The sequence below is a fragment of the Tinamus guttatus genome, unplaced genomic scaffold (genome assembly GCF_059628265.1).
Source record: "Tinamus guttatus ecotype Peru unplaced genomic scaffold, ASM5962826v1 Tinamus_guttatus_pri_ptg000052l, whole genome shotgun sequence".
Taxonomy (NCBI): Eukaryota; Metazoa; Chordata; class Aves; order Tinamiformes; family Tinamidae; genus Tinamus; species Tinamus guttatus.
The window spans coordinates 3065349-3090961 of NW_028288586.1; the positions used below are offsets into that span (position 1 = coordinate 3065349).

The 25613-nt window shown below is 38.5% G+C and overlaps 1 protein-coding gene across 1 annotated transcript in view; it reads left to right on the forward strand.

The window, feature by feature from the left end:
• Positions 1–4741: 4741 nt before the first annotated feature.
• Positions 4742–25613, forward strand: part of ADGRA3 (adhesion G protein-coupled receptor A3) — a 48134-nt gene continuing 27262 nt past the window's right edge. The window contains exons 1-5 of the mRNA XM_088539944.1: positions 4742–5007; positions 16923–16994; positions 22789–22860; positions 24114–24185; positions 24953–25024. Coding sequence (XP_088396070.1) covers positions 4742–5007; positions 16923–16994; positions 22789–22860; positions 24114–24185; positions 24953–25024 — 554 coding nt within the window. The remainder of the gene's footprint in view (positions 5008–16922; positions 16995–22788; positions 22861–24113; positions 24186–24952; positions 25025–25613) is intronic.

The window sequence follows — 25613 nt, forward strand, 5'->3', positions numbered from 1 at the left end:
ACTGAGTAGAAGGAAAACTATTTTATGTGTTTTAAATAGTAACTCTTTGCTTGGAAGTCTACCAGCTTATCAATGTTCAGTCATGTATTCTGGTTGATGACAATTTTTTTTCCAGAGACGTTAATATGACAAAGATTCAGCAAAAATGTAACATATAAGTTTGTATGAAAGCTACATTTATCTCTTACAGGTAAATATATGTTTCTATACATGTATTTTTATTTTACTGACACTTTACATTAGATGCACAGAAGCAAGTCAAAGTTTCAAAGTTATGAAAGTAATTTGGAGGCTAAGTACTGAAAAAGTGGTGACAGGATCGCATGTCAAAAAAGAGACCTTTCACAACATATTTTACACATTTCTGTGCTGCATAAGCTCTGTTCTGAAATTTAATGATGACACTTTCAAAGGCAAGGTTCCAACTGCAGTTATAGACTAGAACAGAAGAGGAGGAAAGAGATCCCTGCATGAGTCCGTTGGAGCCACGCACTATGTTTTCATTTAATTTAATTTCATTTCCTTCATTTAATGGAAAGAACAGAGTGAAAATCTTCATGGGCTCACTCTTCTTTCTGTAAAAATGCACGTGGTCATATTTAAGATTTTAATATAAGAAATTTCAGTGTCTAATTCTGGCTTAATTTGGGATTTACTGATAACCAAAACAGACACTCCTAAACACACAACTTCGGGAGTGTTTTTCCTTTTAAGCACTTCCAGAACTTCCAAAAACATTTCCGTTATAAACTAAGCCAACTAGCAAAGGAGATTCTGCCAAAGCATTCTTGAAATACTCATGCCTACGCAAAACTAGGTAAATGAAAAGTGTTCCTCCTCAGATTCCCAACCGAGTCTAAAGCGTATTTCATCCAGTTATCCTAGTGACAGTCTCTGACCTCTGACTGCAGTAATGGGGAGAGGGGTTTACAGAGAATAACTCGGTGTCTAATTTTGCAATTAATCAATTTTGCAGTGGAATATCTCAGTGCCTAAGAGCAAAGGGAGGATGTCTAATTTTGGAAACATCAGGTATGCACTGGGAACGCCTGTTTGTCACAAGCACTAGCGGGGCTTGGGGTACATGGTGAAAGATGAGGGGACAGGATATTGCACAGAGGCACAGGCAGACGACAGGGAGTGCAGCTGTGCAGGAAGCAGCTGCTGTGTAAAGGTAACTGTCTGCTTGGATTTCGTGGTTACCAACAGCACGGCAGCAAGTGCCAGCACTTATCATCACCTCCCTGTACTTGGAACAGCAAATAACCACAGTATTGCAGACATGGCTGAGGGCGACTAAATGCTTCCTCTTTCTTGATAATCACTGTGGCAAACAAAACATAATTAATGACGTCCTAATCCACTAAGGGAAGGGATGAAATGCGGTAGGTAGAAGACTTCATGGCAGGGAGAAAAAAAGAGATGATATGAAGGTACCCGGAGCATGAGAGTCCCTGCAGAGAAGAGTTAGGGAACAGTCACTATGGTGAAGGTGATAGCTGCCTGGAAAAAAAATGCAGCGGTGTGAAATCTGAACTGTTAAAAGCTCAGGAGTAAGCAAAGTAAAGAATGAAAATGAAAGGCAGACAAAAATCACTTAGGAGCTCCTATTTATCTCTCTGCCTTGAGGACACATGAAGGATTTGAAGTGCTGTCAAAGCAATCTTTGTTTACATATAAACACTGATAAGAATTTCTTTTGCCCTCCCCTCTTTCCCACGCCCTTCTTGATATCTTGATATCTATAATTAGTAGACTAGAAAGAACAGAGGAAAAAAATTAAATTCAACATATTAGTTGCAAATTTTATGAAGTGAAGAAAGGAGAAAGTATACTTGCAACCTGGAAGGAAATCAAACATATTATAAATGGAATACTATATAATAAACTATATCTAATAAGTTTTTGTGAGGGGAGACAGACTGTATACTTTTTTGAAACTAAATACACTATTATAATGAAAGATATTCTACTATAATGAAAGATATTGCTTCCTCCCTGAAAAAAGCATGCCTTTCATAAAGTTACATATTATGGCTTGCTTGCAGCCCAACGGGAAGACTCCTTTCCCCTTTTCTTTCCTTGCCCTAGTGGGGGGCACTCTCTTTTTGGCACTCTTTGCACCCTACCCTTGGTTGATTCGGCTCTCCAAAATGCCAGAAAAACAGGTTAGTTTAGGTACTCAGTTGAACCAGTTTACTGTACAATCAGTTTACTGTATTCCTGCAGAAGGTGCATTTTGGATTAAGAGCTTTCCTAAATCAATGTAAAAAATACATTTTTCAAATCTTGAGCATAGATGGAAGTTCTGGAAGCAATCTGCATCACAGACTAGGGTGAGAGCAGAGGACTTCCAAGTTCTTAAGACTTTGAAAAAGAGTTGAAGAAAAATACTGACTGGAATGATAGAGGCAGATAAACTAAAGGAAGGCCATAGAACACACACACACAAAAAGAGAACAATTCTTGTAGGTTTCAGGGTAGTAAGAGCTTTACAACTGGGATACAAAGTACAAGAGCTTTGTGGGGTAGTTTCACTAAAATGGAAAGGGCAAAAGCAGACAGCTCAAAACAATCAAGGGCAAGTAACACATTTGAATCTATAAATTTAAAGGAAAGAAAGCTGAAAGGATATTAACCTGAAAAGTAGCGGAGAGATTTTCTCTCTTCAGGATCATGGGAAAACTGAGTCACTGTAACCAGTTCTGTCATCAACTCTAGATTACATGGCCATGCAGTGAGTTGGATCATTTCACTGATACAACAGGAAATTAATGTGGCTGAAACACACGTTATCAAGTGCAAGAAAATGGAGAGGAACGAGTCTCTGGGAAAAACAAGCCAAGAAGCCTTGAACTGCATCATCAGTCTGGCTATGCTGCACTTGTGCCGATGCTACCCTAAAGGTCTGGTTGTATGAATGGTTTAAACTGGCACAAGCAACAGCTTGTTTCCACTCCGGAAAGAGAGCTGTGTGCCCTGTCTCCATGCTGATGCTCAGCCCAACTTTTTTTTTTTTTTTTTAATGTAGCTGTGCGATGAATCAGATTCCTAGCTGGGAATTATCTTCATGGGAAGAGAGTAGAAAAACTGGTTAGCTCAGCACTATTGCTGATATCATGGCCTGTGGTTTGATACAGTAAATCTAGCTTTACAACTGCTGGTGCCAGATCAAAAGTGATGTGGCACTATGATGTAAACCACTGATCCAATATTAATTCACTCTAGCAGCTTGAGATTATTTAAAACAAAGTTCAAAACTGATGGATTAACTTTATAGTGGCAAGCTTTATGATAATCAGATATGTCTTGCAGAGTCAGCATAAAATCCACATAAGAGTACTAAAGCATTGAAAATTTTGTATTTCATGTCTTAACCTAATTCAGTTCAAGTGCAACGGTGGCCCCATATTCATCCAGATTAGGCTGGCCACGGTGACTGACTTTGTGGCACTCAAAAGTTCTAGAATTAGGCCTCTATGCTCTGGTCGGCAGTCTCATCAGGTGTGACAGGCTCCATTTTTGCCCGTGGGAGAAGGTAGAAGGGAGAAAAACGGAGGGCAGTGTCTCTACAACGTGCCTAGTAAGCGTGATGCTGTTACTACACCCCAGTTCTGCTTTGTCCCACTCATATTGTTTCAGTGGTGTGTGTTTAGCTCGCAACCTGTCGTGTTTCATGTAGCTCAAATAAATCCTATGTTAAAAATCTTACCAGCTTCATTTTGGCTGCTGTTATTAATATCTAAAATTGCACTGCTGCGTGATAACAAGTATTTTGAAGTATGTTATTCCATCTCTTCTATAACGGGGCATATTTATAAGTTCTTAGTTACAGAGCACAGCGTACTATAGTTATGGAAAACTCTCTCCAAGCTACGTAAGTTATTTCTCCCACTCTGGGCAAAGCACATCTGAGAACTTTGGCTGTCATTTACACGAAGACATTTGTGCCTGGCTGCCATGGCTGCAGCGAAACCAGGAAACACATTAACAGCCCCCACAAAAGCAGTTCTCAGCATGCAATGGAAGACACCTGGAAGGTGGGTTCTTTCTTTTTAAGATTTAGCATATGAAAATCTTGGGAGGTTTTCCAACCTTTGGCTTTTCAGTTGCAAAATAATGGTTTTACCTCCTGTGGTTGGGACCATTTGCATGCAATGGCCTTCCCAGTGCCACAGCACCAGGCCGTGTGCCTATGGTGTGAATCATCTGAGACACTCAAGTGTCCCGGTGCCGGAGCCACCGAGGGCTTTACACAGCAACGACCGGTTTTCCATGAGGGGGCAACGGCCCCTTCCCTGAGGAAAGACCCAGAGCCGGGGCGGGGAGGAGGGCTGTGCCTGGAGGCCAGCGGAAGCCGCGCGCTCTCCCGCGGGCGGGCGCTCGGCGCGGCCGCGCGGGGCAATGGCGGCTGCCGCGGCACCTCCGCGCCTCTCCGCCGGGGAGCAGGACAGCCCCGCGCAGGCGCGGCGGCTCCCGCCGCTTCTGCCGCCGCCGCTCGGGCGCGTGCGCAGTGGCGCTGCCGAGGCCCCGCCGCGCGCGGCGGAAGGCGGCGCTGCTGCCGCCCGGCCCGTCCCGGCGCAGCACAAAGAGGAGGGCGGTTGCGGCGGCCGCGGCTCCGGCCCGCCGCCCCCCGGCTGCACATGGCGGCGGCGCTGCGGCCGCGCCTAGCGCCGCCCCCGTGGCGCGCGGCGCCGCGCTAGGCCCCGCGAGGTCCCGCGCTCCGCTCCCGCCTCCCGCCATGGCGCCCGCGGGCCGCCGCGCCGCGCGCCGCCCGCCGCGCCCGCGCCGCCGCCCGCCGCGCCTGCTGCCCGCGCTGCTGCTCCTGGCCGCGCTGGGCGGCGGCGGCGGCGGCTCCTCGGCGCTGCCGCCGGGCTGCAAGTACGACGGGCGGCCCAAGAGCGGCGGGAAGGCGGCGGGCGCCGCCGAGCTGCGGGTGGTGTGCAGCAACCTGGAGCTGGCGCGCGTGCTGCCCGCCGCCGCGCTGCCCAACCGCACCGTCACGCTGTGAGTAGCGCGGCCGCCGCGCTGCGACGTGGCCGGGGCAGGCGGGAGGCGGCGCGGGGCCGGGGCGGTCGTTGGGCCTCCCGTGGGATGGGGGTGCGCGAGGCCCGGCCCGGTTCGGCGCGGCCCGTCTCAGTTTGGCCCCTTGTGCCCTGCCCCGAGCTGCATCCGTGCGGCGCCTCCTCCGAGGCGCCCGGCGTCCCTGTGCGGGCTACGCAAGTCGGAGAAGTAAAACTTGTCCCGCGCACACACGTGCAGGAGCAACCCCCGCCTGTCCCCGCCGGGAGGGGCATTAGTCCGCGGGCGGACAAGGTAAGTTCATCGAGGCCGCCCTTGCTGAGCGGCTGCGGTTCACGAAGGCTGCCCTTTATTGTCGCCTTGCCCCGCGACAAACGCGCTGCAGCGCCCAGAGAAGCAGCCAGGGGACTCTGTCTGCCTCGACAAAGGTCGGCTTGTTTTCACCTGGCGGGAGGTGTGTTATTTTTGTGTTAATCACAGCCTGTGTGTTTCAATAGCAGGTTTCAAACAGGATATGCAGCATATTCCGTAGTGAGAAGCTTCTTGTTGCTCAGACTTTAGCGTGCACGTGTAGACAGGTGGTTTGCACGTTGTTTTCTTCCTGAGACATGTGCTGGTCGCTCTACTGAAGAAGTTATGCAGCCAAGCTGACGTTTTGGTGGGTAGCTGAAAAGTGAACTCCTTGCTCCTTTGCAGAGCCTAAGGTGGCTGTACTCCTGTGGGAAAACACAAGTGCCTCCAAGTAGGTGGCAAGAAAATCATTGGAAATAAATTGACTCATGGGATGTGGTTTGCAAATCTGTTGATTTGTTTAGAAAACACAGATGAGAATTCTTTTCTAAGGGTAGAGGTTCGCAGCTGGTTTTTGGGAAGATCTGCAAGCCAGTTAATTTGAGTTTAATGATTGCTGAATGTATCTACAGTTCTGTAACATGAACAGCGCGGTTGCTTTTGTGACCTTCAACACCATTAAACACCAAATAAAGGCTTCCTTGGGAAGTGACAGTGAGGTCACCTGCCAGCAGCAGATGCATGGATCTGGCTTACAAGTAAAATAAAACAAAACAAAAACAAGAAGTGAGGGGGAAGGGTTCGGGTTCAGAGTCGTTCTGAGGGGGAAGGATTTGGGTTCAGAGCCTTCCTCAGGGGGAAGGATTCGGGTTCAGAGGAGTCGTTCTCAGCTTGGAAATGTGCAGGGACTTCAGGGAAGGACCTGTGAGAAATAACCTGAAATACTCCCATGTGAAGTTTCTGAGGTGGAAAAGAAAGCAAAAAGTAAAAGGTGACAGCTATTTAATCAGACTTAATTAAACTTAAGTGGTTCCTAGCAGTAGTTTGCATCTGGTTGATCTAACTATTTAAAATAGAGGCTTATCTGTTCAAATTTGGATTAAAAATGCGTGTTAGGCTCTGGGAAGTGCTGAAATTGACAGTAGTGTTTTAGTCCAAAAACCTTGGACTCTGATTTCTGGGAAAGACAAGCAGGTGTCAGATGCAGCAGCTTTGCTCCGAATGGACTTTTGTTCACAACTGTAGTGATAGAAGATTTTGGAGGGACACTTCATCTTCCATCTCAATTCTTCATCTCTCTTCATTATTGACAGCATATCCGCATACACTAATTAGTTTTTGCTTTTAACAAGCCTTTGAAGTTCATGGTAACTTCTGAAAGAGTTGTGTTTTTTCCTTAAATACCTACTATTAAACTTTTCTACACATAGCAAAAAATAGAATGTGATCTTTCATTGTTTCCAATAAGTGTCTTAATTGTGTTGATGTACTTAATGTGAACATGCACTTTGAAATTTTATTTAAATATAAAGTGAAAATTATTAAACTATTTTTTGTTTGTTTTTTTCTCCCTTAAGGTAGTGCACACTTCACCCCCTTCCCCCTGGCACTTGTTGGTTACTGGAAGGTTGTCTGATTAGAGTCAAACTGCCCTGAGTTATTTTGAGTCATGATTTGTGTGGAATTCTACTATTAAGATTAATACTTTCCCTATTATAGCTTTTTGGAATAGTGGATCACAGGAGAGAGAAGTAGCTGAAAACAGATAATTGTTTGTTGTGTAGCTCAGCAGAAATTAATTCAGTTAATTTTATGTTGACTTTTAAACAAAACAAGTTTAAATAGGGAGCTAAAAGTTTCATATAATTGTATGTGAAATACTTTGTTTTGCTTTGGGGTGTGGGCTGGGAAGGACTCATATGAAGTGAATCTATTATTTTCAAAATCATTTTTCTCTCTTCATCACCAAAAAGTTTTTAGATTTCAGTAGACCAGTCTACAGCTCCCTATTCTTTTCCTCCACTGAAAAAATCAAATATTTTGCTATGTAAGGCTATTAAAAGTGAAGGAATAAAAAAAATAGTGAAAGGTAAAATAACCAGGATGCTGGCCATGCCCTTTTGTTCTTTATTCCTATATATCACTGTAGTTAGTTGATAAACTGGAAAGGTAATTTAATTTATGAAGTGCATTGTCATCAGTTTGCTCCAGAACATTTTATTGTCTTAATCAATTTAGGTCAGTATTAGTCTGCATCTTTTGTTAGAATTCAGGGAAGAAAAAAACCTTAACTTTAATTCAACTGATAGTGGCAAAGTAAGTTTGTTTTATTGTTGAGAAAGAAAGCAAATAGTGAGAGAACAGCAGTAAAGAAAGAAATGTACAGGAGGAAAAGGTGATACTTAGGATTTCTGGCACTATTCTAAATTGTGTTCTGTTAGGTTCCAGTTAGGTTAGCTAGGTTACTAATCAGTTAGGTCAAATTCCAAGGTGAGTTGGAGTTTAGTTATAGGTAAATAGGGGACAGACTAGTTAATAAAAGAAACATCTGGGATTCAAATGAAAGGTGTGTCTACATGGACATATACAGACAGCTTTGATCTTCTCAGTCTAACTGAGCAAATGAGATACTTCTTATATGAAGATATCCTAATATCCTACATTACCTGAGTTAAGGTGGTTTTATGCTTTCTCTAATATATTCCCTATGGAGTGCCCGATTTGTTTTCATAGTCTGGGATCAGTTATCCTGGCCATTTTGGGTTTCTTAGCTGCACGTTAAAATGAGGGAATCCAACCCTTTGGATATTAGCAATTATATTTAGCTCTGTGGAAGAGAATGTGTAATCTCACTGAAGACAAGACCATGAAATCACAATCCTTGTTATTTGCTGTGGATTTTTATTACACATAGGTTATTCTATGGATGCAAATCTAAATATGCGATGACTTATGGTCATGATTTTCAGTTTTCTCTTTTTAACAGAAGTTTCTGTTGCTAAACTGTTTTCATGTCATTTGCTTAGTTAACCTTGTTAGTATGCGTTGGGTAAAAAATGTATCCTTAGCTAGACAAGTAACAAATGAGGTGTAGCGAGTATTTTCTGTGAAAGTTGCTGGGTTTCTTTGGTGGTGGGTTGGGGTTTTTCTTGCAGGCCTTTCTTCATTTACACTATAATCTTAAAGACGACAGCTAATCCATTTTTTGTTGTTGCTGTTGTTAAAATAGTCACTTTTGGACTGTTTTTAGTTCTGAGCGCTTAAAAATCTGGACAGTGATAGTTTTTGAAGATGTGGGCTGCTAGTAACTTCTGTTAAAACTTATCCTTCAGTTGAAGGATATGTGGACAATGCAGAATGTAAACTATGCTCACATGAATGCGTGGCAATACTTAAAGCTGCCATGTGCAGAATTCCTGCATTGGCACTTATCTGTGCAAACCTTTTCACCAGTGGTATTGAACCTGCAAAAACCATTAGACATGTCACTTTTTTTTTTTTTTTTTTTTGTCCAAGACCTATCATGGTCTGTTGAAGATACACTTGCTAGATTTTGCTTACATCTTTTCCCTTATTGAGAAGATAGCAATCCGAACTCACAATTCATGCTTTATTACATACTTTATTCCACTTTAATGTGGAAATAATCATATTGTGATTGGGCACGCTTACTTGGAATATTTGAGCATGGTAAGAAGATTCTGGAGGCCACAGTTCAAATGGTTTTATTTTTTCAAGGTAAATTGCAACATCTCTTGTCCAAATGACTGTTCAACTTCCAAAGGCCTCATAGTATGAGGATGCTGTGCTAGGTGTAGGTGCATGCGCCCTGGGAAACCAGTCGAGTTCTGCATGGTGTTCTGCTGTTTCTCAGTTTCTTGGTGTTGTCTTTAACATGCACAAGTCGGAATTGATAATTGCCTTCATGCAGTAGTGATTCTGTCAATAGATACTGTTTTGTTTTTTTTTTTTCTTCCAAGTGTTTTTGATTTGTTTTACATAGCTTTCGAAAAGAGGTCGATATACTCTCAAATATGTGAAGTATTAGGAGCATGGCTTCTGCATTGTATATACAACCATATACAGATACTCTGTGCATGTGCAGATTTCTAATTCTCAGAGATAAAATATTCATGAATTATTTAATGACTTGCTTCCATAAAGATCCTCATATAAACAATGTTGTTTATATGTTTATTAGAAGTTCAATGCATTATGTTATATTTAGCCTCCTGAAGAAGTATGTTAATCTTCAGGATAATAGTTGTCTCCTCCCTTACTGTTGTCTTTTATTGTTTGGTAGCAATCCCATTTTTGTTTCAGTTCTTCAAATATTCAAAATCTGCCTAAATAATATGCATTTAAAAGTTACTGCAGAGACTTAGAGAAATAGAGTTTGTGCCACAGCGATTAGTGGAGGAAAGCATAAGTCTCATTCCTTTTTCACTGTAGTTTGTTTATATTTCAAGAGTTACTTTTTAACTTTTTTTTTTTAAAAAAAAACTTTTTTTAAGAAAAAACTTTTTTAAAAAAAAAAAAAAAAGTGGAGATACAAGATTAAATTTTTCAGAATTTAATCTTTAATACTTTAAATACTTTGCATGGACCGGCTGTGTTGCAGGTTCACGTCTTTACCATTTTATTGCTCTTTCTCTTCTCCACAGTATTTGATATTTTTTTTTGATTCTGTGCCGTGTACTTTTTTTTTTATACGAGTAGTTAATCTGAAAAGATTAAAACGTTATTTTTTCTCGTCATTAATGAGAGTTAATTATTTTAAATTTAATAGCTTTGGAGAAAATAAAACATGCTTTCGTGATGGTTTCACTTTCTGCAACTTGAATGGATTTTAAATGCAACGTGTAGACTCTTGGATAAAGAACATTTAACCCTGGTTAAGTAGGTGAGATAAGTATTTTATTTTCACCTTTGGTTTCCATCTTGTAACTGTTCAGTGGTGAAAATCATGATACTGTTCTGCCCTTAAACTGCTGCAGTGGCATAAATCATATCCATTAATTGCTCTGTGCGTTGCTTTATTGTAAATGCAGGAACGTCACAGGGTGCATCCGTGGCAGGATGCCCTGGACGCTGCAGCACAGGGCTAGGCGGAGTGGTGGGTCCATGAGTAGCACATGTGAGTTGGTCTTGTGTGTGATCCAAACGAACCACCCCGTTTTGGCAGGACTACAGAGGTGTTGTTTTGAGATAGGAGCTTGACATTTTTTTGGCAAGGTGGAAAAGCAATCGAGATTTATTAAAGATTTTTATTATTTGAAATTAAGCAGTCCAATTCCACATTTCAGTGTGCTCTGAAGTAGAGGAGGAGGTGGAGACTGGAGTCTAGGCAAGGAGTGAAGAAAGGCAAGAGACTGGGCTTGTCATTTGCCGGTGACAGCAAATAATCACAGTATTTGCTGTCATGTAGCATGTGTTGCCCCCCCAAAGAGTAGGAACGTTTAGTAGCTGTAATTCATGGGTATGGCTAGATGTAAACGTGTGCAGTATTTCCTGTGAATCCACTTTCTCTGCAGTTTCATGGAGCCTAGGCCAGTAGCATAAACTTGCACTAAAATGCAGGTGAGGGAGAATCCTAAAAAGCCTCCACCTTGATAAGAGTTGGGAGCTGATGAGAGGGCAGAAGGGAGGGGAGAAAGACAGGAGGAGGCTTTGAGTGGAGGTGATCTTCAGGATAGGGTTACTCCAGGAAAGGTCAATCATGGAATCTTAAGCTGATACAGGTGCTGCAGACTCAATGTTCACTGCTAAGCAAAGTTCACTCCTTAGGTACTCCAGTGATGTGCACTGTACTTCACTGGAAATTAAGCGTTCTGTCCTTAAAGGTTCAAATATCGTCCAGTAATTTAAGCATGTGGCCACATACCAAATAGCAAGAGGAAAGTGTCTTGAATAGCTGTGTACAATGCAGCCTCGCTACGTTTGTAAGTGAATGATGCACAGGTTGTGTAGAAAAAGAATGTTCATCATTACCTCATGTAAAATCTGCTCATTACTAGCTCAGAGTGGAAGCGAAGAGATATAAATAGACATGGTTGTAGTTTTGTAACTTCATTACTTCTGGATTCTTTAGTTTACAGTCTTAATATTGTTCAATGCGGGCTTTTATTGTATGCATAATCATGAAATAGCACAGTAAATTCTAATCCATTGCAAATTTAGAGTTTGCAAAAGTTTCCTTTCTAAGCTTTGCCAATTCTGATATTTTTTTTTTGAATTGGAAGAGGCGTTCTGCTGCTGTTGGGAAGATTCATTATGCTTTCGTTATAAAATAACTTTTGGAATGTTCTAATTTCAGGAATTACGTCAAGTACTGTTAATTTTCTGCTAGGTGTATATATATATATGTATATATTTTCCTTTTAACACCACTAACTCACTAGGAGGCAAAATACTAACTATTGAAAATTACTAGTTTTATGTCCTTGTTAAGTCATAACTTCTACAAGATAAACTTTAAAAAATACATTTTTCTTGAGCGCTCACGGCTTTCAGAAGAAAGCATTCTTCCTGTTGTACAGAAGATTACTTTAGTTCAGTATCTGCTGGTTGCAGGTTTTGCAGTCCTTAGAGTATACAGCCATCATCGTGAAATGCTCTGATTTATTTTCTACTTCCGCTCTTGCTATTTGGGTCTTTTAAACTCTGTTCTGCAAGCTGTTTCACCATTCAGCTATCAGCTAAAAGTTTCATTTCTCCCATTCTTTGTACTTCTTGGTTGGATGCCATTTGGAATTTTTATAATAGTATTAATGGATTTGTAGATTGTAGTAGTATCAGATTAAGGTTTTATTTGTGGAGTTTTGAGATTTCATTTTGGATTTCTCTCTAGCTCTCAAGTCTGTTTAATTTAGAACAAAGCTTGTTTTTTTACTTGGTGATGCATCATCTTATTCTAAAGGCAAAAATGCAATAGGCCTTTTGTAGCTATACCAAAAAGAAAATGATGGCTACATCACATTTAGTATCCATTGTGGAAACTATTATTAGTAAAACAAACAGTCTTGGGACTTGACTGAGCACTTCCTAGCACCCGTGCATCTGTTGCAGAAGGTCTGAACAATAAAAAAGTACCGGAGATGAGTGTGTCTGCAAAGTTTTTCTAGGTTCTTGGGGCATTTAATGGAGGATAGTAGTAACAAAGCCTTCAAATCCAGGTATGTCTATTAAAGGAGTAGCTTCTGTGATGGGTAAAGGGTCTAAGTGTGTGGGTTTTATTTATTTATTTATTTTGTTGTTGTTGTTGTTGCAGTTTTTTCCTGAGCTGCACCCTTGCAGAGCACCTCTTTCTATTCCACTCAGAGGGGAAGGAAATTTGTTGCTTTAAAATAACTTGGAGATTCTGCAGCCTACTTTGCTGCTTTTTCCTCCAAACTGTATGTACTTTATTTCTGTGGCTGTGAGCATATTTGCATCTTGCAGGCTCATGTCTCACCTTCCAAGTATTTGTTAAAACAGAGTTAAGCAAGATGCAGCTGAGTATCTGTGATTTTCCCCCTAAGCTTCTAAGTAGTGAAAGATAGCATATTTTCAGCATTATTTGCCTCTTGGGAAACATTGTGGTCTTAAACTAGAAACTTTGCATTATTATTGATAACAAATAGTAGTCTGTGTCTAAGTAGTAAGTAATAGTACATCATTTCACTGTATATTAATGGACATGAATTCTGAAGTTGGATATAAAATGTCTACTTTGAAATAATGCCTGTTTTGTCCTCTTTTGCCACATCCCTAAACACTTCGAATAATGTATAGACTAAACATATTAATAGCAAGTTGTAAACTTCATTTTATAAAGATTATGCTTATAACATTAAGTGTGATGAAATGTTTTAGGTTATATGGAGTGTTGTAAAATCTGTCATTTTTGCACTAAACCCTTATGGCTGTGGAACTAACAGCCTCTGCAGAGAAAATACTACATCAGACTGACTATTTGTTCATCACAGTCCAAAGAGAGGTTTACTTAGTGCATACATATTCAAATGTTTCTATTTTAGGCCTATTATTTTATAGGTGATGTCAGAAAATTAAGGCTTCTAATCTTTATTTAGTTTAATTCAGTCAATATAAGCTGCTTTTGAAGTGGCTTCTGCTCCATCTTGAATAGCTCCTTTTCCTGGAAAAGGTATAAGTTAAATCAGTTCAGCTTAACATTAAGTTAATTATAACTAAAATACAAATGATTTCTCCACTGCAAAGATTATAGCTTGCTTGTTTGTGTTGACTCAGATTTTTTTCATTTTTTTTACACGTTTGTAAATAGTATTTCTATTAATACAAACAGTAGGAAATTGCCTCTTTGCTGAATGTGTTTTCTTATTTTTAAATCTTGTGATAAGCTAAAACCTCTAAAATATATTTTGTAATGTGTTTAATAAAGGGATATTCCTTATTATTCTTTCAAGTATGATGATTATTGTTAAAAAACAGTTCTTTAGTATTACATTATTGCATCAAAATGCTGGCTAGAATATTGAGCTGTGCATGAAGCAGTGCAACATACTAGAATATTGTACTTAGTTTGCAGATTAGTGTTCTTTTTTTCCAAGTTGGTCTTGTTTCTTAAAGTATAAAATCTTTTGGTCATCATCTTCCTTCTGAAAAAGAAACAAATACAGAGATAAATTACAATTTCTTTAATTTATCTCCCATTTCTTTTACTTTTTTTTCCAACTTTTTTTTTTGTTTTCTCCTTTTTTTTTTTGGTGGTTGTTGTTGTTGTTGTTTTAAATCCTTTAGGGATATAAACTAACCACTCCCGTTTATTGGATATTTGGAAACATGGCAATATAAAGACCTTTGTAGAGATCATGATTCAGAGATTATTCCACAATCTAGCCTCAAATGTCAAAATATCAATAAAAAATAACTGTTTTTCTTGAAAAAGTAAGTATTTCCGATAGTATTTTCTGTGAAATGTGAGGCAGGGAAGAAACACTATAATTTATCCAATTTGACATAACAAGAAGTGTTAATAAATCATTCACTTCCAGTACTTTATTCTTAAAAAGTCTCTTTTAAACTTTTGAAAGCACAAGAAGCGAATTGGCCAACATGCAGAATGTGGGGTAGGTTGACATGGCTCTTGAGCATGAATGCAGTTCAAGTCTGTAGCTTTTCAAAGGACAATTCATGTCGCCTAAGACCGGAATTACCTTCTTCATGGTTTATTTAGGAAACTAACAATCTCAATTTTGGCAGCTAAATCAAGTGAATACCTCTAAGATCAAATGTTAGCTAGTGCAGGGAACACACACATGCACGCACCCCACTGTTAATTGCATGTCAAGTAATGTGAGCACTGTTTGCTCCTTTGAAGATTAACAGAAGGCTGTAAATAGAGTGCAGCTGTGAGAGGGCTAATAAGCTTGGCTGGTGCTGGACATCTCTAAAATATCTTCTCAACCTCCTGATTCTTTAATGGAACTCAGAAGTTTATTTTTTTCTTTCATTTTTCCCCCCTAGAGTTTTGTTTGTTTGTTCAAAGTTGGTTGTATTTTAAGACATTTGAAAATCCTATAGTTAAGTATTTTCAAGGGCTGTAATGCTCTGCCTGCAATCTGGATTGGTTACATTGTAAGTAGTCATGCAGCGCTTCAGGAAACAGCAAGACTCTAGCCTCTCGACTACTCGTGAGAAAGCAATAACAAAAACAGTGATGCCCTCGTGTTGCAATACAGTTGCTGAACAAGCTTTGCTCCATTTCCTAGTTAGTTCCGTACAGTAATAGAAAACTGTACTTCAATAGCTGTTAACTCGGAAGTCTTTGTGCTGATGGTCTTAATCTTAAAATCTTATATTGTCTTTTCTAACTTAACTGACAGCCTTATGATACTTTTCTAGAAATGAAGACTGAGGTATAACATAAATGCAGAATTAGGGTTGTACCGAAGATGGTGATGGTACACAGTTCTGGTGCACTCAGAGGCAAAATGGTGCTGTTTTTACACGCGTATTCCCATTTTTAGTTTTATTCATAAAGTATTAATTCTTGTTAGAAGATGGTAAATATTATGTGTGCGAGGAAAGTGGGAGTTTTTTTGTTACATTTTTGGTGTTTGTTTTGTTATGGGAACCGTGGGGGATGTCTGAAAGATACGTAGTACTTTTAAGTGCTGGAGTAACAGGTGGTGTTCACTGGAGAGTTTTTAGGAGAACTTAGGAAAGTCAGATGATGAGTGCCTGAACTTTTGCTTAAAATGAACTTGATTTCTCAGGGTTGGAGGGCAGCAGATGTATTGCTGACTTGTAGAAGGGCTTCAGGAGTTCTGGGTGTTTCTAAGTCTGATGTTTTCCCTGGACAAATCAGCAGAACTTAAAGAATAGATGTGGTGGATAAACTTATCTGTCTGGAAAGTTCACATCTCCCTACAAACCTTAGGAATTCTTTAGAGTGAGCAAATGTATTTGGAAGGATAATTCAGTTGATGTGAGACATATTGGCTTTTGCTGGCAGCAGTCCTTGGCCAAAGATTTCTGATGCAAATGTCATGTCAGCATAAAAGGGAAAATCATTGAACAATCAACTAACTTGATAAAACATAAAAGCAGATGTAAAGGGTTCTACCTTTAGAGTGCTTTCCTCTACCCCTTTGCTCAGGGAGTCTGAGACCTGTAATTCACAGTGTGTTTGTTAATGGCCTGTAGAGTAGGGTTAGAATGGGGTGACAGAGGTTGCTGGTGAGGTAGGTGACCTAGGAAGGATGGGGGTCACTTGAAGAGTTTTTGAGAAACTTATGAACTGAAGTGGCTGGGCAATGAAATGGCAGAGGTAGCGCAGCGCAGAAAACTGTGAACTGTATTAGTGGAGGCGACAATCTCATCTTCATATATTGAATGATGGCCACTGAGCTGATGTTATTCCCACATGATAAACATGTTTGGTTTATGAGGTTATGCCAAGAAATCTTGTGTTCTCAGAATCAGCAACAAAGGCACATCAAGTGTTAGGAACTGCTAGGAAAATAGTTGGAAACAAAGCAAAACGTTGTCCTACTGTGCAGATTCAGACTTGTCCACATTCTGAACACTGTTTTCAGTTCTCGTAGTCTTATTTCAAAACTTTTTGAGGATACTAAAGCTGGAGAGCACAGGAAAACTTTCCTATCTGGAGTAAATAAAATATGAATCTTCCATCCAGCAAGAGAGAATCTAGGACTGTACGTAATAATGAGCCCTAAAGAGAGGGATTGATTACTGCTTGGTTCAGTGCGAGAGCTAGGAAGCATCACATGGAGCGGTAGTGGGAGCAGTACCCTGCTCTCCAGTACTTCATTTTCTGTTACATAACTCTAGTGTTTCTATTGTGATAATCCTCTATGGGCGAGCTGAATTTCATGTTAGTGATGTCAGCTTGCATGACATGTATGACAGAAAACCTTTTTTTTTTTTTTTTTTTTTTCTCTCTTTTCCCTCCTCCCCTCTCTCTCCCCTCGGCACCCCCACATCATTAACTAGCATTGTAGTTTGACATAAAGATTGTTAAACCAAAACATTGTGTAGATACCTTAGCACCAGGAGTGTAAGATGCAGCAAATGATTGTATTGTCAAATTCATAACACATCATTCTGTCTGTTTCTGTTTACAGGATTCTGAGTAACAATAAAATAACCGAGTTGAAGAATGGTTCCTTTGCTGGATTAAGCCTTCTTGAAAGATTGTAAGCACTCTTCTGAAAGCTCTTTTCACTTAAACTGAGTTGTATGTTTGTTTTCATTACTACTTCTCACAACAACTTTCTTTGGTAATTGAAGAGTTAGCATGCTAAGTATTTTTTTCATGAAAGTAAATGTTATATAACATAAAAAGAGTTTAGCAAAAGCAGTTTTCTTGAAACTATATAGAAGAAAATGCAAAAAGAAAACTCCTAAACCCCACTTTGTCCTGGGCAGTAACTAAACATGGCACTTTGCAGGAAGGTCATGACTCAAATGCTTTCAGGTGAGCTTAGGGTTCAGTAGGGAAGTCTCATTGGAATGCTGTTGTGACTGAATTTACTTTATTCTTATTGATACTCAAAATCCAAAACCGTACATTAAAAAAAAACACAGTTTATCTTTAATTTTCTTTTTTTACAATGTGTCAAGCACTTTCCAAATAAGTGTAAAGTATATTTAAAGTAAGAGGTGGCTGTAATGGAATCTCTTAATGGGGCTGTATGCAATGTAAGTTCATCTTCAGCTTTGATATGTTAACAGTTTTGCTTGTGAACCCCTGTGTATACCAAATGTGTGGGAGAAGGATGGGAGCAGACCTGAAGGGAGTAACTTCTTTCACACCTCTCTGCTTCCTGTTGCAACTTTCCCTTTCAGAGCATGAATCACCTGTGGGATAAGAAGAGACTTTGTAGCTTCTGTTAGTCAGCTTTATTTCCAGCTGGTAGAAGGTCAGGATTGGCAGGTTCATCTACCTAGTAGAAAGCAGAAACAGTAGAAGGTAGGGATTTTTCTGGGCCAGTTGACTGGGAAAGTAGCCAGTTTCATAATCATCTTGCAACATCTAGGAAGAGTTCCAAAGGCGTTCTGGCTTCAGGGGATTAAAAGTATTTTATTCATCCTCTAACACTTGAAGGTTGCAATCCCAGTCACTTGGCCTAAATAAATCAAAACACTTCTACTGTTCCAGCCCCCACATGCCAAAAGAAAGGTGTCTTTTGTACCGATGGATAAATTTTATTGTAGGAATAAGTCTTTGTGCCAAAGAAGCAAGGTTATCATTAGTGACTGCATTCTAGATCTCTGCACCTTATTTTTGGCAAGGGTGCATCCTTGCCCTAAGCAATAAAAGCATCTACTGACAATTTGGAAGTCATTACAAGTTTCAGACAGGAAATACTTGAAACTCTTAATTAGTTTGATGTGCTCATTTAAATTCCTTGTGTGAATACTAATCTTAATTTTATTTAGAATAATAATCAGTTTTCCATTTAACTCCTGTTAATAAAATAAGGATGTTACTTGTATGTCTTCTTTCCTTGTAGGTAAGGAAACCAGTAAACAATCTATCATATTTTGTGTGTGTTGAATTGTCTAGGATAGGCAATACTTTAGGTGTTAAGGTAATCTAATTTGAATGAGACAGCATACCTTGCTGTGTGAACCAGCATAGGACTTAATTCATTAGTGAATGCTTATTAACTATTGAGGTAATCATCATAACTAGCAGGACACACCTTTCATAAACAACTACTTTTTGTGTAGAATGCTTACTTAAAATTGTATATTTAATCTTACCAAAGAGAAACCTTTCTGCTTTATATGCTGTTGTGAGCTGTTCATGTGGCTTGAGGATAGAAACTAATTGCATGAATGAAATGATTTTTTGGACCTAAATGAATTGTCTTTCCCTTGAGATTTCCATCTGACTCTCTCTTCCTGCCGGAGTTGAAGCTGACAGTATACCCTTCCCTAAATAAACTCAAATCTAGTGTTTTCAGTGAGTTTGGTGTGTTCTATACAGTGTTTGTTCATGATATTCAGGAGTTGGGGAAGACAGAAATACTGTAATTTCCTTGAGCATTTTCCACAATTAGTATCAAACAGGAGTTGAGCTCTGAATATCTTTTCCTGAGAATTTAACCCCTTCCAGTTTAACCTCCTCCATGTTCTGTAAGGGGATCAAGGTTTCACTAAGTAACCTTAGTTCTTGGTTCTACCTTGAATATTTAGATGAACTGCACAGAGTCCTCATTCACTTGTAGGTTCCAGTTGTGCTGGATTCTTTCACTTTTTAAGCTATTGAAAACAATTTGAGGTAAGATGATATACTGTTTAAATCTACTGATGATGTATGTTATTTAGATCTATTCATTCCGCCATCCGTATGTGCTTACCTAGTCTTAGAAATTATTGTGTTTGAGAAAATAACACTGTGTGTGCTTCCCACACAGGTGTCTCTGAGCTTCTAAGGCCTGAAAGAGAAAAGATATACCGAAAGAGAAAATAATTGTTAGTTTCTTTGTTGTGTGCTTTTTCTAACTGCAGTGTTTGAAATAACAAAATAATATCAAGTAATTTTTTCTTAATACTGTTTTTGCTGAGATTTTTTTAATTGGCCATGACACTTTTCTACTGGAAAAAGGTATACAAACGATGAACCAGAGTGTGTGGTGGTGTTTTTTAATCTTTTTTTTTTAAATATATATAGTTTTTGCCAACCACAACTCCCAAGGGAAAAAAAAAAGACCGTTCTCAAATGTTCCATTTCAAGGAAATGTCTGGATAAACCCACAACAGAAATACTACTGCAATTTCCTTGATACTGAAAGCTTCTGTGAAAGAATAATTGGCCAATGTCAGGGTTGTGAATAACTGTGTACCATTTCCTTAACACAAACAAACAAAATTAGTGAAAAAACCTTACCTCAAAAGTAAACTGGCATCAGATTTCTGGTGGTTGTGGAGAGAAAAAGACTAACAAGGGCATGAAGCTTAGTTCTTTTATCCTGCATGAAAATACCCCTATTCTCTGCAATGGAGCTGCATGCCAGGTAGGGAGCAAGTCTGCAGAAAGGAGTTTCTCTCCACTGGCCTTCAGCTTGCTGGCAGGAATTGGAGTGCTTAGTGACTGGTGCTCTCACATGAAACAGAAACACCCTCCCAATCTTGTAATAGTGTTTGCAATGCTAAGCTGTTTTCCATGGCATTGCTATATCCTGGATTTCTGCTTTTCATGGATTTTATTTTTCCCACTGCTTTAATAGAAAAAAAAATTAGAAATAAATGCAAAGGGAGCTTTATTCACCGAGCGAAGAGAGCAGAAACAATCAAAGAAGTAATAACTTCGTCTAGTAGTTAATTTTGTCCTTTTTTTTGGGAGGCAGGGGTAGATGAGGGGTGGGAACTGTTGGTGTTGGTGGGAGTAAAATAAAAAATAGGCCAATATTTGAAATGGTGCAGTGTAGTCCAAGACACACAAAACAGTGCTGTGATGGTTTCTGGATATGTTTAATTTCACTTGCTTGCGTCAGCCTGTGTTCATTTTCATCTGTTAAAACTTTACTGGCTGATGAAACTACTAGTCATTTCAAATTCTAATAATTTCAAATAATTCACTTTCCACTGGGGTAATTACCTCTTTGCTAGTACACTGTTGTATCTTTCAAATGGAAAAGATAATATTAAGCTTATGAAGTCATAAAACAATGAAAAAAATCCTCTTAATTTTCCAAAATGGGCTTTAATGATGCTTGTGAACTGCAGAAGTACTTCATTTATGAGTTTTGTTAAAGAAAACAAAGTTCTTGCTTCTGTCACCTTTATGGGATTGGGTAAGCAGCTGACCGATTCCAAGTCGGGAACTTCAAAAGCATATATATGTACAGAAAATATTTTTCCTTTTAGAATTGTTCTGTACCATTTTTCCCTCTCCTATTCCATTTTACAACTTCTACAACTTTGTACAGCTTTTTTTTCCTTGTAGGTTTTCTTTTCCCCTGCTTTTTGACAGATGAAATTGGGATGAAATTAATTCATAAATTAAATAGTTAATTTGGGCAGCAGCATCACCACTGTACAATTTTGTTTATTAAGAGAAGGGATTTTGTATGTCTTAAGTATTTGTTTATTTTATGTAATGTTATGTATGTAATGTAGTGTTATACCTAATATTAAATATTTCTGCTATAGCTCCTTAATGCTTTTCGACAGAATTTAGGTGTATAATACATTTAACCAAAACATTTTTTTTTAATTAAAGTAATGTCAAAAACATGTGCATGCATAATAATATTTTTTAAAAAAATACAATCCATTCTTTCATTAGGCTATTTTAATAATCTTAATTTGATACTGTTAAGAATTGTCAAGCATTTAATGTTATTTAAGTTGCTATTTCCCTACATTACTTACGTGAAAAATTTCAAAAAGAAGTATTTCAATTGGTTGTAGGAATATTTTGTTAGAGTGAGCGTGAGCACTTAAGCACTACAGGAGACTGCCAGAATAGAGTTTGGAACCTCCCGTCTTGACAATTTTTTTGAAACTTGACCGAATGTGACAGATTGCTTCAATCTTGAATTTTGCTATGACTGTAATCTCAGCTAGTCATCTGACTTAAAAAGAAAATACAAGGGCATCTTCATGCTCTGTATTCTTGAAGTTTAAGGATAAAAATAGTGTGTTTTTTATCACTTCTCACAGTAAGATTACTGCCTAGCTTGTGTTTGCACAGTAGTAATATTTCTCATTACTAAATGGAAAATGCAGAAGTGCTCATGAGCTAGAACTTGGGGAAATCATAGTAACACCGTAACTGAAATCCTCTTCTGATAGATTTCTGTGTTTGTGTTTAAATAAACTTTTATTTGGAAATAATAAGTATCTATGTCTTATTGACTCAGCTTTGCCAAAGAGAAGTAATAAAATTCAGTGGATAAGATTAGTAAATTCCTATTGCTAAAAATTAGTCTTTCTGTTGACCCATTTTTAAATGCTAAAAACAAAACAAAACCAAAAACCTCAAAGCCAAACACAACTTGGACAGAATTATCGATGTTTTAGATTTAGGAGCTGGTTTTTCTGCTACTGCTTACTAAAACTTTTATTTGGAATTGGAATTTTATTTTTAATTGGAAGTAGGAATTTTGTTTTCAAATGCAAAATATTTGTATATCATGAAAAAAAAATAGTATATTATTTCCTTGTAGTAATAATGCCAAGAGAGGTTTCAAATAATAGCATAGTACAAATCTGGGGTGAATGAGGATGTACAAATATTCTTGGCATTCATGCAACAATAAAGATTGTTCAAAAGTGTAGATATTGAGAGATGCTTTCTATGATACTTAAAACTACAGAATATCTGTAAAATATCTCGAGATCTAAAACTCCTGTTTTACTTGTACAATTAATGAAAAAGTAACTCCAAATCTGCAATCCCCTATTCTGGAAACTTCAGATTTAAAATCTGTGGTCTGAGTGGTGTGTAATTCCCCTCAGCAGCAGTATTTGGGGTTCTCATCTAGGACTTGGATTCTGTGCCAGTACCATTGGTTATCTGTCAGCAGTGTTGGTTTTTGGAAGCTTTCAGGGTTGTATCTTTGGGGTGCTTTTTTTTAGAATCTTGAATTGCTACATTTTAGATGTTGGGCAATACTAACAAAATTAGATGCTGTACTAAGCAGCGCTGGACTATTTAGTGGGCAAATACAATATACTCTGAGCAGCTATAATCTCTTCTGACAGTATGGTAAAGTTTATTTGATTATATACCCTTTTGTTTGATAAAAATTGGTAGAGTATTTAAAAGAACACACATTTACATTCCCCTTCCCAATTGAGAGAGAACTGTAACCAATACACTTCAAAATTTGGAAGTTGTGTTAGAAAAAGTAGGAACATGCTGTGAGGGGTATGTGGGTTACTTTCAAGAAAGTTGGGACAGGTTACATATTTATTCATACATACATGAAGGTCAGTTTGTGATAAATACAATGTCTTAATTTTTCTCCACAGGGACCTTAAGAACAACCTCATTAGTACTATAAATCCAGGAGCTTTTATGGGACTTTCATCTCTAAAAAGACTGTAAGTAGATAGTCATTTAAAAAAAAAAAAAAAAAGGAGTGCGAGTGTGTTTTATGGTTCTAAAAATTTGGTGATGGTGAAACTATTATTTCTGCAAAAATTGAATAAATGTTGACAAACTGTTGATGTAAAAGTTCACGTTCCTGCTTTCTGTCTGAGGGTGGAAGGCCGTGTGCTGCTTGTGGCGCGGCGCCCTCGTGGTGGCTGCCGGGAGCAGGCCCGGCCGGCGCCCTCTGCAGTTGGCTCCTTGCTCCTGCAGCCGCCTTCTCTGCTGGGCTCGCTTGAGGCTTCGCTGGCTGGGTCGGCGTTTGGGGCTGTGGGGCTGTTCCGGGCTGCTTCCTCACATGGGAAACTTCACCATGGTTGTTTTGTTTTGTTTCAAAATATTGTAGGAGAACTCGGGGTCCCCAGGTAACAGTGCTGTTGGTACTGCTCTCTTGAAGGTTGTGTTAACATTTCCGTTGGCACCTTTTGTGGGGATTTATACCTTGACTGTAAAATCTTTCCCCGGTGCAACTTGAAAAACAAAGCCCTGAGCATGACAGGAATCCTTTCGTTTTTTTTTTACTGCTTTTTCTCCCCTCAGATTTTCAAAAGATCAGGGGCACCTTTTAAGTTACAGAAATCCTCTTGACTTTATTTTTTTAAGGCCTTTAGTGAACATGCAGTTTTCCTTCTTAAATATTAAGAGTCTGCATTTTTTTCGTGACTGGTCAGATGATCTGGTTCACTTAAAAGGAAAATTTGTTGCTAACTAAATATCTAAAAGCCTGAAAGACAAATGCTGGATCTTTATTTCTTGGAAGCTTAATTTTTACATCTTCGAAGTTGCTTGGCAACTTGATTTGAGACATATTGTGATGTATGGTAATCATGGTATATAATAGAAGGTAATTATGGTATATAATAGAAGAGATCATATTATATACAATAAATGCATTCATGGTGAAGATTCTGTTTTGAGTACTGAAAAAGTGAAGCAATGTAGTTCGTGAAGTAAAGCTCGCCTCAGTGCTGTAAGCAAAGGTTAGGCCCATTCAGGATGGGCAAACATTGCTACTTCAGAAACGGAATAGGGATTCATTCAGGTGCATGTGTGCACACTCACACAACAGCATCTTTGATGTTGCTTAAAAAGAGTAAATGTAGATAGGATTCAGTCCATTACCTATGAATATTAGTTGCAGTACTTCATTGTATGTCATTATTGAAATGGAAAAAAAGACTCTAACTTTGCCTTTTTTTTTTTGTAGAGACTTAACTAATAACAGAATAGGTTGCCTGAATGCAGATGTATTTAGAGGACTTGCAAATCTTATTAGGTTGTAAGTATAATTTTGTTCAGTACTTCTTGTGTAAATTAACCTTCTCTATTTTCAGTGAGAATATATTTACTTAGCTTTAGGTACAGTATGTTCTTAAAAGAAGAGCATGCCCCGGATTGTGGTTTGTCACTCAGTAGCAAACTTTTTTTTTAAAAAAAAAAAGAGGGAGGGAGGAATGCAATGAAAATGCTTTTCAGTGCACTGTCAGCCTTGCAGCCTTGCTTCTGCAAGTCCTTTGGATCTGTACTGGAAAAGAAAAAGTGACAGATTGCACAAAATATTTTCCCAGAAAAATATTTCAGGATTATACATGCTATAAATATTTGCTGCTGCAGCATCAGTATGATGTCTTTTGTTATGTTTGTTGTACATACTGTAATTCATCATTTACATTAGAAAGTAACCCGAGATTATGGAAGGTTTTTTTGCCCTAGTTATGTTGCTTATGCAGTGTTTTTTTCTCTTTTTAGAGAACGTGAGAATGTAAGAAGTTTTCATTAAACATTCTGCTATATCTAAACATGAATTCTTACAGTGTATTACTAATAATGCCTCCCCTGTCAGTGAAGCTAATTTTGTATTTCCTGAAGCATATACCAAACATTTGCTAGTTGTTGCTTTAAATGAAAATAGTACTTGCTTTGAATCTTTATTTCCAATCTTTAAAATTTTCAGTTAAAAGGAAAGTATTGGGGACCTTTTGTGGTATAATTCCGAACATCAGTTGCTTGAGGAAAAGTTCAAATGATTGTACATTTTTCTTTTAGAAATCTTTCTGGAAACCTGTTTTCTACACTCACAGAGGGAACATTTGATCATCTTGGTTCACTAAAGTCTCTGTAAGTAGTTACTTCTCAACCTACATGATCACGTGTATTCTTCACAAAAGCCCTTTTATAAGTTATTTTAACTCATCATTGTTCATAGTTTGTTATTGCTAACAGTATTTTTGTACATGATTAACATACTATCTAGAACGTTATAGATCTAATGAGAACCTGTCTGTAAGTGCTTCTGTTTAAAAATGTGTGTCCGTAAATGTAGGCTTCTGTGAACAAAGACCAAACACAGTTTCAGATCTCTGCTTTAAAGAATGTTGTGTTCTGCCTATGTGGTGACACGATTCTCTAGACATTTGTAAATGAAAAATGAATTAATTAAGTGAAATGTTATTGAGAGGTGAAAAACAATGTAGGCCCAAGGACCTTTTTAAGCTGTATTTGAACAGATAAAATATTAATGTTGTTTTTTTTTTTAACTTTGCTGACTGTGACAGACACTTTTATGAGGTATTTGGTTGTCCTTTTAGTAGAAAACGTTAAACTGCATAGATTTAACGAATCAGTTAATCCTATATCATTTTCAAATAACACAGAATAGAACTATCATGGGGAGTGTGTGAGCAGTGGCTTATTTAGCATCTGAATG